At 40.4% G+C, this 13357-nt stretch overlaps 1 protein-coding gene across 1 annotated transcript; it reads right to left on the minus strand.

The window, feature by feature from the left end:
• Positions 1 to 1784: 1784 nt before the first annotated feature.
• Positions 1785 to 12626, minus strand: CCNA1 (cyclin A1). Its single transcript, XM_003803103.2, has 8 exons — positions 12426 to 12626; positions 6916 to 7162; positions 6606 to 6730; positions 5959 to 6182; positions 4671 to 4875; positions 3350 to 3463; positions 2351 to 2484; positions 1785 to 2045 (listed from the first exon to the last, which is right to left on the minus strand). The coding sequence occupies exons 1-8, from the start codon at positions 12588 to 12590 to the stop codon at positions 1994 to 1996; spliced, it is 1266 nt and encodes a 421-aa protein (XP_003803151.1). The 5' UTR covers positions 12591 to 12626; the 3' UTR covers positions 1785 to 1993.
• Positions 12627 to 13357: the final 731 nt, after the last annotated feature.

A 13357-nucleotide genomic window follows, 5' to 3' on the forward strand; every position in this document is an offset into this window, starting at 1 on the left:
CTGTTATTTTTGTTATTTAGTTTTTTAAGACAGGGTCTCACTCTGTTGCTCAGATGAAAGTGCAGTGGCACAAAGATCACAGAAACCTCAAATTTCTGGGCTCAAAGGGATCCTTCTGTCTCAGCCTCAGTAGCTGATGACAGGCATGAACCCCCATACCCACCTACTTCTGGTATTTTTTTGTAGAGAGAGTGTCTCACTATGTTGCCTAGGTTTGTCTCAAACTCCTGGCCTCAAGCCGTCCTCCCACCTCAGCATTCCAAAGTGCTAGAATTATAGGCCTGAGTCACCACCAGGCCTGTATTTCTATTTTTAAATAAAGAATTTCAGGGACAGAAGAAAGCAGTAAGTAAAGACTAAGGTCTAGTTTTGCAATCTGTTGCATGGGAGAGGGCATGGCTTGGGTGGGCATATGGGAATGGGGTGTATGCAAACTGCTGGCAGCAAAGAACATAAGAGTCATGTGTTCAAACCTCTAAGTCCTATAGTGTGATTTTGTAACCCAGATTCAAGGCTAAAGTTTGAAATTGATTTTAAAAACAAAACTTTCTTTGCAAAATAAACCATACTGTCCCTTCTAGTTGAAGCAAGACATCCTAAAAAAGAATATTACTAGTGAAAGGAAATGTTATTGTATCTAATTCCAGTTCAAAAAAGATGTACATATCATAGGAAAGGGGTCAGACAGTGCAAGTAGGTAAAGAATGAGAAGAAACTTCCCAGGCACTCAAATCTTAAGGCTTGAAGAGAACAAACACAGTACTTGTACCACCCAAATCCTATCCAGAATTACCTTCTCCTTCTACCTCATTGTGGGGGGTGGGGGGGGAGGAGAAAGTTTTTCTCTTTCTCAAGTATAAAAGGATGTTGGAAAAGTTCAGCATATCTATGCAAGGAACAGAAACATAGCCAGTCACAAATTAGAGGGTGAAATAACAAGTTATTAATTATATAATATAAAAATTCAGTATTGACCCAGCTCCTGTATCCTCTTTGTGAATTGTATGCAATAAATGTCAGAACACTTAGAGAGATTTCCCTTTCTTCTTTGGAACCAGAAATGAAGATACTTGATAATGTTTATCCGCAAAAAAAAATAGAAGGGCAATACTAAAACCTTTTAAGAAGTGGATAGCTGAAAGGTACCATATGTGAATGTAGTGACATAACTTGTAGAATCATGAATAATTCAAGCCATGGCAAGATTTAGGATGAATGTAACCCTGGGGACATAGATGAGGGACAGGCTTTATCATTCTGAAGTCCCACCCCATGGGGAAATTTACTTTTTCTACCTACCTACCAAAGAATCTTCTAAGACTAAAATATATGCTTCACAGATGCCTAAATTAAAATTGAACATAGCCATAATGGCAGCTCTTTACAAAGGAACACAGCATCTTGGGACTAGAATTAAATATAAGTCCCCTCTAAGAGGCACCTGACTGTAGTCAGGCCTCAGCCACTGTCTTCTGACTCAGGTTGCAAAGGGAAGCTAGAACAAGCCATGCTTATTCACACTCCTTCACACACCTCCTGGGCCAGCTCTTCTCTCATTTGCTAATCTATGGAGAGCAATGTGGGGAGTAAAGAGACAGGAGGTTGAAAGCCTCACAGTAGTCATACCAAACATGAAAATCCCTGGAAGCCTCAGAACATGTAATCCTAATAGCATGCCACATTTGTAAAACCAATTTAGAAGAATGCTTAAAATAAAGATGACACTTTTAATACTATCAGCCAAAATTCCAGCCATGTTAAGTAGTAAATAAGCCTAACACATGGTCATGAGGCAAGGTGTTTATTCTTTAAAAAAAATGTTAGACTATATTACAAGCTACTAAAGTCTAAGAAAACCTAAACACATCTACGTTAAAAAAAAGTCATCTATATTTTAGCAACCTTAGCTGACGCAACCTGCAGGAACCTATGACTATTAAGAGTGATTCTGTCGGTAGGGATGTAAGTTCTGGAAGTGCTTCAGTTCTGCAACTTATTGTAGAGGAAGAACTGCAGGTGGTTCCATGAGAGACACATGCAGGTACCTGAAATGAGACCCAAGGCAAGGTCAGCACAGGCCAAAGACTTCAGTTTTGTACAATCTCGGCTGGGCCACAGAAAACTTTCCAGTGGTTTTAACAGAATGGAAGGAAGCTGGCTAACTATAGTACTACAAACTGACAGATTATAAACATAGGCCTCTACAAAGTGATTTTCTTGATTTAACATGTAACAGTAGTCTACCAACCTAGTACCTGATATACAATTTGTTCTATTTTTAATTCTGACATTACTATAACCCATAAAGCTTTAAAAAGAGAGCCAAGATAAGAGAATGTCAGTGACTTACTTTGAAGCCTTATACTTCTCCCTAATGGCCTGCTGAGGTCGATGGGGCATATCAAGGCATGCCTTATGTAGCTCACTCAGGCAAGGCACAATTTCGCTTAATGAATAGCCTGTAAATGCAGCAAGAGTTTCTGGCTAATCAAGACAAAAGAAAAAAATTGCTTCACATAACTTTATAAGATATCAGAAATCTGAAGATCTGATTGTGAAATAAAGAGAATTAATCTCTTAGTAAATATCCACATTGATCTCAAAAGAAACTGTGACCTTCAGAGACTTTAGGTATAAAACATTAGAAAGAACAGCCATACCGTACATTGATAATGCTCAATTTAGGGGCAGATCACTTTCCCTGTTCCCTCATGAGTGGGATTTTTACTGATCCTTAAAGAGCCCCTTTGCTTGATCCTCCTATTTGTATAGAATATGAAAGATTTTTAGTCAAAATGCAGGTGAAGAAGTAAGTATTCCATAAAGTAAAAACAGACTCTCAATTTCTTTAAGCACAATAATGAGTTTCCAAAATATAACCTAGGGGCCCGTTTCTGATCTTGCCACCTTCTCAGGCAAGAGGCAGCAACACTAATTACCCAGTTCTCTTGAAAAACTGGGGCAATCCTCTGGCCATCCTAATTGGACCCAGGTTTTTTGTCAACACAGATAGAAAAAGTCAACAAATTTTGCTTGAATTGATTAACAGTTATACGTCAAGGGCCCTCCATGCCTAATAGCAGGTACTGAGGTTTCCAGGCCTACTTCTGTTGAAGGAGTATGAGATGCTATCTCCTTGACCTCCTGCAACCTCAGTCCTCACTGAGTCAAAGCCATGAAGGCTGATCAGCAAGACGCAACAGCATGTTGTAGTCTGCTGTCAAGACAAACAGCTCCTTATTAAACTAACTTTCCCTCAGAAGAGGCAAGTTCATTTTAAATCCTGAGAGTTATTGAACAGATTTTAGATAGGCCTTGAATTTCATCTAGAAAGAAGTTTGAATCTTACCCAGAAGTGCCTATTCACAGTATAGTTTGCCAGGCAGTAAGCTGCTGCAGCTGTCAATGAAGGAAGGTATTTCAAGAATGGGTCAGCTTCAAGTAGACTCAATTCTGCTACGTACTAAGCACAAGAGAGAAAATTTCATTAGAATTATACATTTGACAAAGGTTGTATGTAAACCTAGAAATAGCAAGGGAATAAATTGTGTCTTATCATTGTTCAGCCAGCATCTAGTAATGAGTATGAAACAGGAACTCAAAATTACTCACTGGGTTAGTAACAGGTATGCCTGTCCATAACCAGAATATCATTTATGTTACAATAAAATTTCAATACACAAGTATAGTAGAACCTCCATAATTGACTAAATCCTTAAGTTGACCTAATTTTCACAGCCCACACATGAAACACACAGCCCTAGTTCCTTATGTTGACCAACTTTATATGTCGACCAGTTTGTTCCAGTGCCTTGGGCAGTCACCTTACAAAGGTCCTACTAATTTGGCTTATCCACATAGTACATGTGACGGGTTACTTTTTTTATCCTGGTAGTGCAGATTTAGTTGGTCAGATAAAATAGCATTGCTCTGGCAGCTAGAATGGAAACAACCTTTGGCTAAAAGGCAATAATATGACCATATAAAGCTATTAATTTGCCAAGCACATGCATGCAGTTCAGAGACTCAAACAGTACAAGTGAGAGCATATCAGACTAGAAGAAACACATTAGGAAATTTATGCAGACATCCTTATTACTCTCTTTTATTTATTTATTTATTTTTTTTTTCAGTTTTTGGCCAGGGCCAGGTTTGAACCCACCACCTCCAGTATATAGGGCTGATGCCCTACTCCTTTGAGTCACAGGTGCTGACCATCCTTATTACTCTTTGTATAGCCCATAAATATCATATTTCCTAGATCACGGTGGTTGGAAACCAAGTTGGCCAGACCAATAATGTCTTCAACTAAAATTTTATCTCTCCAAACCAAATAATGTGCATTACTTAACTATGTTGGGAGGAGACCAGAATCAAACTATATTTACTTTGTTCCCACTCCGTAATCTTAAGAGACATTTCTTGCATGTGGTCTGTGTACAACAAGCGAACAATCTTTAAGCCCAAATTTCTTTAATAGTTGGATAATGAAACAACCCACATCTGCCAAGTGTAGTCAATAGTAACGTTTTATAACCAGAAGTTGTGTTCATTGCTAAAAAGTTTTTCTGGGTGCACAGAACAAAACCAAAAAGGAAGTAAGAACAGAAGAATGCCTGGGACAGACTGGCAGCCGTAGCTCCTGGAAGTCACAGAGGTGGTATACATACCTTGGCCAGGTTCTCAGTTCTGACACACACTCCCTGCCGCCGCAAGTACTGAAGGAGAAACTGGTTGGTGGTTGGCACTGTTAGATCGAAAGCGAGGACTTTCAGGAGCAGGTGTTCCATTCTCAACAGCTGCCGTTTAGTGTATGTATCATCAGTTATATAGACAAACTCATCTACTTCAGGTGGATATATCTCTTCATATTTCCTTGGAAAGGTAAAGAGTTTTTACAAGTAAAGCTTAAAACCTATTGCTCTACTTCTGTGTGCTACCACATTCCCTCACATATCCATTTAAACACCACTAAATGGCACAAGGCTATGAAAATATTAGCTTATTTCCAGACCAAGAACATCGGTGCTATAAGGATATGTTGTACTTACTGCTAGGAGTAGTAACAGAAATAATTTCAAACTGAGAATTTGTGTTTTGGCCTCTGATATGCTGAAAGATTCTGAATGGCAATACTAGAGGTAAATTCTTATTAATTCTGTAGCCCTAAAATTATTTTGTGAAAAAGAACGTTATGATGAACACAATGACATAAAAAAATTCCATAGGCCTTTAGTTTTTAAAAAGATCATGTTTAACTTTCTCTACTGAATTAGCAAATGATGCTGTACAGCCAAGAAAAAGGTAATGATATAATTTCACTATTATCAATTCTTTCCTCTGCTTTTGTTTCTAGTATACTCTCTTTATACTAGAATTTTGGCAAGTTTTTAATGCATCAATAACAGAATGTTCGAGACCAGAAGAACAGAAAAGAAATTATCTATCACCCGGCAACAGGTCACTTGACGGCAGCTCAACCACAGCCCCGCTCCCTTTTCCTACACAATGGGGTGTTGTTGTTGTGAATGCCTGACAGTAACAGGAACCAGCTTAAATAGTTCATTCATTGTAACCACATAAACAAACTGTTATTATGGGTCATCTGCTAGATCATGAAGACAACTTTCACATAACCAAAATCTCTTTAAATATGACTTTTACTTATATGAGAATATAGCCAAAAGCCCCCAGTGCATTATGTATTTGTTAATTAGATCCTGAATTTGAGCTGTTGGCTGCCTCAACAAGTTCAATTCGTTGCTATAACAGCAGAAGTAAAGAATAAATAAACATTTGGTAAGATTCAGGTTCTCAGTAAATCCTGTGCAGATGATAGTCTTTTATCAAAGGAGACACAAAAGTTGTAATTATGAAGCATTGCATTTCTTCAATACAGAATAAAAATTGTTTTGACATGCAATAGTTTCACATTATTCAAACTGAAAGAACACTTACGAAGCCAAAAGAATAGCTGCTGTTCCTACAAGCTGCAATTTGCCTCTCAGAACAGACATACATGAAAGGAATCTGTCCAAGAAGTTGACAGCCAGATACAGAGTCTCTGCGCGAAGCTTATACTCTTCACCAACCTCCACCAGCCAGTCCACCAGAATTGTACGCATGCTCTCTGTGATGTCTGGCTGCTTTCTCATGTAGTGAGCTTTGGGTCTGTACCTCATCTGTTTGGGGAAACAGTTTTGATTTTTAAGTAGTAGCAATATCAGAAAGAACATTCCACAGTACATCATTATTTTTAAAAGTCTCATGAGCAAAGGTTAGGAGGATCTTGATTCAGAGCTAAATAAATCTTTGTCATGATAAGGAAGAAAGTTTGAACTCCCAGTTCTATACTAAAGGGAGGGAGAAATGGCAATATGAGTTATTCCCAAGAATGAAATACTTAAGTAATTCCTCAAGTCATATAGAAATAATCTAAGTTATTGCTATTCACCATCACAAATATTATTTTTTATAGATATTCTTATGTTTAGCTGTCACAAGAGTGCCATTCACTAGTAGGTATGGGCAAGAGTTTTTAACTTATCTAAATATTGTAAGAGCCTGGCGTCATAGAGATTGAAGTAGAAGTTTGGATGACTCACTTCAGCTTCTCTAAGGTACTGATGAATTTCTTCAGCATATTCAGTCACATTTATCACATCTGTGCCAAAATCTGATGCATCTTCAGACTGGGAATGGAGAGATGAATCTACCAGCATAGGGGAAACTGCAGGGGTTCAACATTGTCAGATAAATCACTTAATTTAAAACCTAGTTCCATCCACTAACCCTCCACAGGCAGTTGGGAATATAGCCATTACTTCCTGTTTTTCTCTTGCTAGTTACTTGCTATTAAACACTGCAGGCGATTAAGAACACAGGGCACCATCAGGCGTAGGTGAGTCAGATTACCTGAGCTGAAATCCAGCAGGAAGTGGAGGTCTGACTTGAGTGTGCTGGCATCTACTTCATATACATCCTCAAACGCCATCCCCTCTCTGCCTAAGCCGCTCTCTCTGTCCCCCTGCTCAGGTTCATCCATGTAGATGTCAAACGCTTGCTTGGGGGGTTCATGGACCCCAGAATCAGATGGTGCTTTCTTTCCAGCTGGAGGGAAGGCATTTTCAGATCCAGAAAAACACTTTATTGCTGTGATCCCCTAAAAAAGGGTTAAATCTTTTATTAGAGGCCACTCTAAAGACCATATGCATAATATGACCCTGTGTAATTCAAACCAGCAACCTGAGAAGGTAAGATGAAACCTAAACCAAAATATCTATGCTAGCAATTTAACTCCAGAAAATGAGACTTCAAAAGTATAATTGTTCCCTTATTTTTGTCAACATTTGATATATGGGGAAAGACTACTAAAAATTCATCATCTTTCCCACATAAGACAATTCATTATAGGAAAAAGCTATAGCTGTCCTCCAAAATGAAATAAGTAGCACATTTAAGGGGAAGATAGAAAATTTGCATTTTATGTTTATAGCATCACAGGATTTTATAAGTAGTAGAATAGCCCTTGACCCGTAGTCCTATATTCTCCCTCCTTAAATACTTTTTACCAGTAGTGTCCTATAAAGTTCCCATTTTAATACCCAATTATTTAGAAACATGATGATTTTGGAAACTTTTACTACTAAATTTTCTTACAAGCCATAAAATGTTTATATATAACTTAATGCAATTAGTATTGGGGAAATTTCTCAATCACTTCTTCCTTTTCCATATTCTTTTTTTTTTTTTCCAGAGACAAGAGTCTCACTTTGTCACCCTTGGTAGAGTACCATGGCATCACAGCTCACAGCAACCTCCAGCTCTTGGGCTTAAGTGATTGTCTTGCTTCAGCCCCCCAAGTAGCTGGGACTACAGGCACCTGCCACGATGCCCGGCTATTTTGTTGTTGTTGCAGTTTGGCTAGGACCAGGCTCAAACCTGCCACCCTCAGTATATGGGGCCGGCACCCTACCCACTGATCCACAGGCACCGCCCCCTCTTCCATACTCTTATAACATTAACAATGGAAGCTGTGTTGTCTCCACAGTGAAGGAACATCACGCATCAAACACACTTGCTTCCTAAGGTGAGTCAAGTTGATAGCTCTACCTAGTGCATTAACATTTTGTTTAGATAATCTATCTTGGTGCTTACTGTCAAAGGCTACTTCTAAGACAGGGTGTAGTTCCATAACTTTCCCTTGGATTTATCAAGTTAAATATGTGATTTATGTCTACTAAGCAAAAAAACTCTATCATAGTTTTTTTGGAAAGAAAAAATCAGAGACTATAAAAGACCACAGTCACAAGTTACTATAACCAGATAACCTTGACTCCAAGTCACAGGCAAGTCTGATTCTTGCTATGTAGATACACAAATAGAAGTTGAAATACATATTCATTAAACAAACATTTACTGAACTAATGTGCCAGATGCTATTCCAGGTGCCCAGAATCTAGCAGTGAACAAAATGTTCAAAGAAGACTAGTCTCATAAGATTCACATTCCAGTCCTAGGGAGGTAGTGGGAAGAGACAAAGAAAAACAGATACAGTAAGAGCAGAGCAGAGTGATGCAGAATTGTATAGGAGGTAAGGTTAGAAGAAAAAAAAAGAGAGGCTAGATCAGGTAGGACTACCATAGGCTGTTGAAGAACTGGCTTTGATTCAGAGATGGAAGCCACTGAAAGATTTTGGGCAGGAGTAGAATGAGCCTTTTATGCCTGAAAGGATCATTCTAGCTGTGTACAGCTATGGAAAGCAAGATCAGAGTAAGACAACCAGTTATGAATTTTACAGATCCTAGGTGAGACACAACAGGGATTTGAATCAGGGAAGTAAAACTAAAAAATGAGAAGCAAAGAGGTTCTAGACATTTTGAGAAGTAGAGGCAACAGTATTTTCTCACTAGACTAGATGTGGGGTGAGAGAAAAGAGTCAAGATTACTAAGGTCTTAAGGCTAAATATCAGAAAGGATGGACATTTCATTGACTGAGTCAGGGAAGTTTTGGGGAGCGAGAGTAGGGAAAAGGTTTGGTGCTCTAAGTGTGAGGTGCCCATTATGCGATCCAAGTGGAGATGTCAAGTAGGTTCCTGAGTAGGTGAGCCTGCAATGCCAAGCCTGCAACGGAGGCCAAGGCCAGAGATAAAAATGAGTCATCAACAAACACATGGCATTTAAGGCTGGGAGACTTGAAGATATAGTCAGGCTGCTGCAAAAGTAATTACAGTTTTTGCATTTGAAATTTGCCATTTAATACTGGAATATATTCTCCAACAAATGTGGTTATGTTCTGCATCATTTTAATGAGCATTTCTCACTTTATGTTTTTTTTCTTTACTAATGACTTATTACTTGTTGCTTATTTTATATTCATTTTGAACTATGGAAATGATATTAGACAAAAAGCAAATTTGGGTGATTTTCTTGTTTGTGTTCAAAATGGGTTGTAAAGCAGCAGAGACTACTCTTAACAGCAACAATGCATTTGGCCCAGGAACTACTAACAAACGTACAATACAGTAGTGTTTCAAGAAGTTTTGCAAAGATGAGAGCCTTAAAGATGAGAAGCACAGTTGCTGGCCATCAGAAGTTGACAACAACCAGTTGAGAGTAGTCATTGAAGCTGATCCTCTGACAGCTATATGAGAAGTTGCCAAAGCACTCAACGTCAATCATTGTATGGTTGCTTGGCATTGTAAGCCAATTGGAAAGGTGAAAAAGCTTAATAAGTGCTTGCCTCATGAGCTGACCAAAAATCAGAGCAATCATTTTCAAGTGTTGTCTTCTCTTACTATACACAATGGCAAAGGAACCATTTCTCAATCAGATTGTGACATGTGATGAAAAGTGGGTTTCACACAACTGACAATGACCAGCTCAGTAGGTAGACCAACAGGAACCTCCAAAACACTTTCCAAAGCCAAACTTGTACCAAAAAAAGGTCATGGTCACCATTTGGGGGTCTGTTGCTAGTTTGATCCACTACAGCTTTCTGAATCCCATCACATTCAAGGAGTCTGCTCAGCAAATCAGTGAGAAACACCCATAACTCCAACCACTGCAGCCAGTACTGGTCAACAGAAAGGGCCCAGTTCTTCTCCATGACAACACCTGACCACACACCACACAACTAATGCTTCAGAAGTTGAATGTTTTGGCCTATGAAGTTTTGCCTCATCTGTCATATTCACCTGACTTCTCGCCAACCCACTACCATTTCTTCAAGCACCTTGATAATTTTTTGCAGGGAAAATGCTTCCACAACCAGCAGGATACAGAAAATGCTTTTTAAGAGTTCATCAAATCCCAAAGCACAAATTTTTATGCTACAGTAACAAACTTATTTCTCCTTGGCAACAATGTGTTGATTGTAATGGTTCCTATTCCGATTAATAAAGATGTGTCTGAGCCTAGTCATAATGATTTAAAATTCATGGTCCAAAACTGCAATTTTGGAGCAGTTTGCAGCAGCCTAATACTAAGGGAGTGAGTCCAAGAGTCAGACCAAAGACTATGCCCTGGGGCACTCTAATCATTAGAGAATAAGAGGAAGAAGCAGGACATTAAGGCAGTTATAGGTAGAAAACCTGAAGAGCATGGTGGACTCCAAGCTGAGTGGGAAGAAATCATTTCAAGCAATAAAAAATGTTCAACTATGTCAAATACTGCTATCAGTCAAGTAAGGAAAAGACCAGACTAAGATTTAAGGCAAAAGAGAGCAAAATGCCTATGACTAATGTGAATGAAAAAAATTTTTAAAAGAGAGCAAAAGAAGAACTGCAGACAGACAGCATTCATCCAATGAAGAATTGTGTGGTACCCTAACCAGACCCAGGCAATGGGCATACAAAAGCAAACATAACATCCCAAATCCTCATCTGGATGGAGCTTACATGCTAGTGGGAGAGACAAACTCTCAAGAAATGTTTCAAGAAATGAGACAGGAACTGCAAGGAGCATGTAGTTGAAATGTTTTTAAGATGGAAAAAATTACAAAGAAAAGATGGAAAGAATTACACTGTGTGTACATTTATATGCTTATGAGTTAGACCCAGAAGAGGAGGTAAAACTGATGAAAGAAAGCAGAGTTGCTAGAGTGATATCCTCAAAGAACATAAGACTTTACACATGGGGGGCTCACCTCACTTTAAGAGGAGGGACACAGAAGTTACATAAACAGGATGGGGAAGACAAAGTACATGGGATATATGGAGATTCTCTTCTGGTTGGTTCTACATTTTTAAGAAATAGGATGTAAAGTCATCAGCTGAGAGTAAGAATGGAGGAGGTTGTTTTAGAGGGTTGAAGAGAGAAGGAAATGTATAGGAACCATTTCTAAGAAGGTTGTGGAGAATGAGGCAGGGAAATGGTGTGGTGGCACCCAACATAACAAGAATTTTAAACGAGACCACTCTGCATAGTTACAAGTGAAAATACATAAGAGCCAGGTCTTAGGTTTTGAATATAAAAAAATAAACACTGCTGGCTCGGCACCTGTAGCTCAGTGGCTAGAGTGCCAGCCACACACACCAGAGCTGGTGGGTTCAAATCCAACCCTGGCCTACCAGACAACAATGGCAACTACAACCAAAAAAACAGATGGGTGTTGTGGCAGGCTCCTGTAGTCCCAGCTACTTGAGAGGCTGAGGCAAGAGAATGGCTTAAGTCCAAGAGTTTGAGGTAGCTGTGAGCTTTAAAGCCATAGCGTTCTACTGAGGGCCATTGATTGAGACTCTGTCTCAATAATAAATAAATAAACCCTGCTGAGCAGATTAAAGTTTGCTCCAAATTAAACCACTTTCACTCAATTTGCTCCAAAGCTTTGAAGAGATCACTTGAAGAATCAGTAGACCAGAGGCTTCTAACCTAGCTTCCACCCTAACTTTCTTTTGGTGAGGGATTAAACCTTTCAAATTTTCTCACCTATAAAATGGGAAAGATACTGTTTTTAATCTGTTAAAGAAGGAATCCATGATCAGTTAAGCTCACAACTGATCTCTGAGGGCCCATTACCCTCCTTTAGTCAGTCCTGGGGAGATGAATTTAGCCCAGCCTGATCCAATCCTGATTCTAACATTGTCCTTAAGGAGCACAGCAAAGGCAATCCAGAACTGCTTCTGGTTTAGCCTATATCAGTTTAAACACCACTCTGACCTAGAGGAACTTCAGTTCATCACTTAAATCACTTCATGCATACTTAATCCAAACAGTTCCTAGATCGATTTCTTTGACATTGGAAAAAGAAAATTAATCCCAATTTCTAAGTGGAAAATGGGATCGGTTAAAGTCAACTTTAAAAATCAACTTCCCTATAGTCCAGATTCCAGAGTTCTAACATTCAAGGGGCATTATAAACACCTCCGCCATAGCAGTGGACCCATTTTCCACTAGCATCTTTCCTGGTACCTTTGAATCATTACCTGGCCACAGGTCTTCCTGAACTGTCCATTTTCAGTTAGCACCCCTAGCACTGTTCTTTGTGGGGGGTCCTGACCCAGCTGGGCTCTGGTGAGCATCTGACAAGCATCGGGACCTCCTGTCACAGGAGCCACTACAACTCCGCTCTTGGAGCTGCTGCGACGCATTGCGTCAGACTCCACAAGGTGCTTCTACCAGGGGAAGAGAGACACAAAGCGGGTTAGCTAACCTCCTCCGCCCACCCGGGGCGCCAGGGAATCTCCATTAGTTGCTGATCTTTTCAGCCATTATTGAGGCTGAAAGAGTGTGAGCACGATGGCACAAGCGACCAAAGCTGCTCTGAGCCGAAACAGTTGACTTGACTCTCTTGGGGTTTTCTTTCGGACCTGGTTGAGAGACATCTTGACAAACCTCCAAGGCAAGATACTAAGAGCCAAGTTGACTGAGAGTTTACATCTATGAGCCTAGGTCTTTCTCTGCTATGACACTCAATTTCCACTGGCCCCAAACAAAAGATCCAAGATATATTACTGCCAGAAAGTACATCCCCTTCCCTAGTGACAAGCTGGATGCCGCCCCGCGGCCCTCCTCCCACCAGACAGAAGGCCCCAAAACCTGCGTGGAGCCGACAGCCGGCCCCGCCGTCCTGGGCCTTAACTCTTTATACGCGTCTGGAGCAAGTGGCAATTGCACTCGAGGACAGGGCCTGAGGGGGCGCCGGAGGGGGCGGGGCGGCGCAGGGCGGGGCGGGAGGGGACAGTGGCGTCTGTAGATTCCAGCTGGGCGCCGACTCCCTGCGGCGGCGGCGGGCGCTACGCTCTAATCTCTTTCCGCCCACCCGCGTCTGTTGAATCGGCCAATCAGCGACGCTCCCGGTCCCGCGGGGCCGCTCCCATGCCAACTGCGGCGGGCGTGCGCGCTGGGGGCCGCATCG

This window comes from Otolemur garnettii, unplaced genomic scaffold, assembly GCF_000181295.1.
Source record: "Otolemur garnettii isolate 467f Iridium unplaced genomic scaffold, OtoGar3 scaffold00278, whole genome shotgun sequence".
Classification (NCBI taxonomy): Eukaryota; Metazoa; Chordata; class Mammalia; order Primates; family Galagidae; genus Otolemur; species Otolemur garnettii.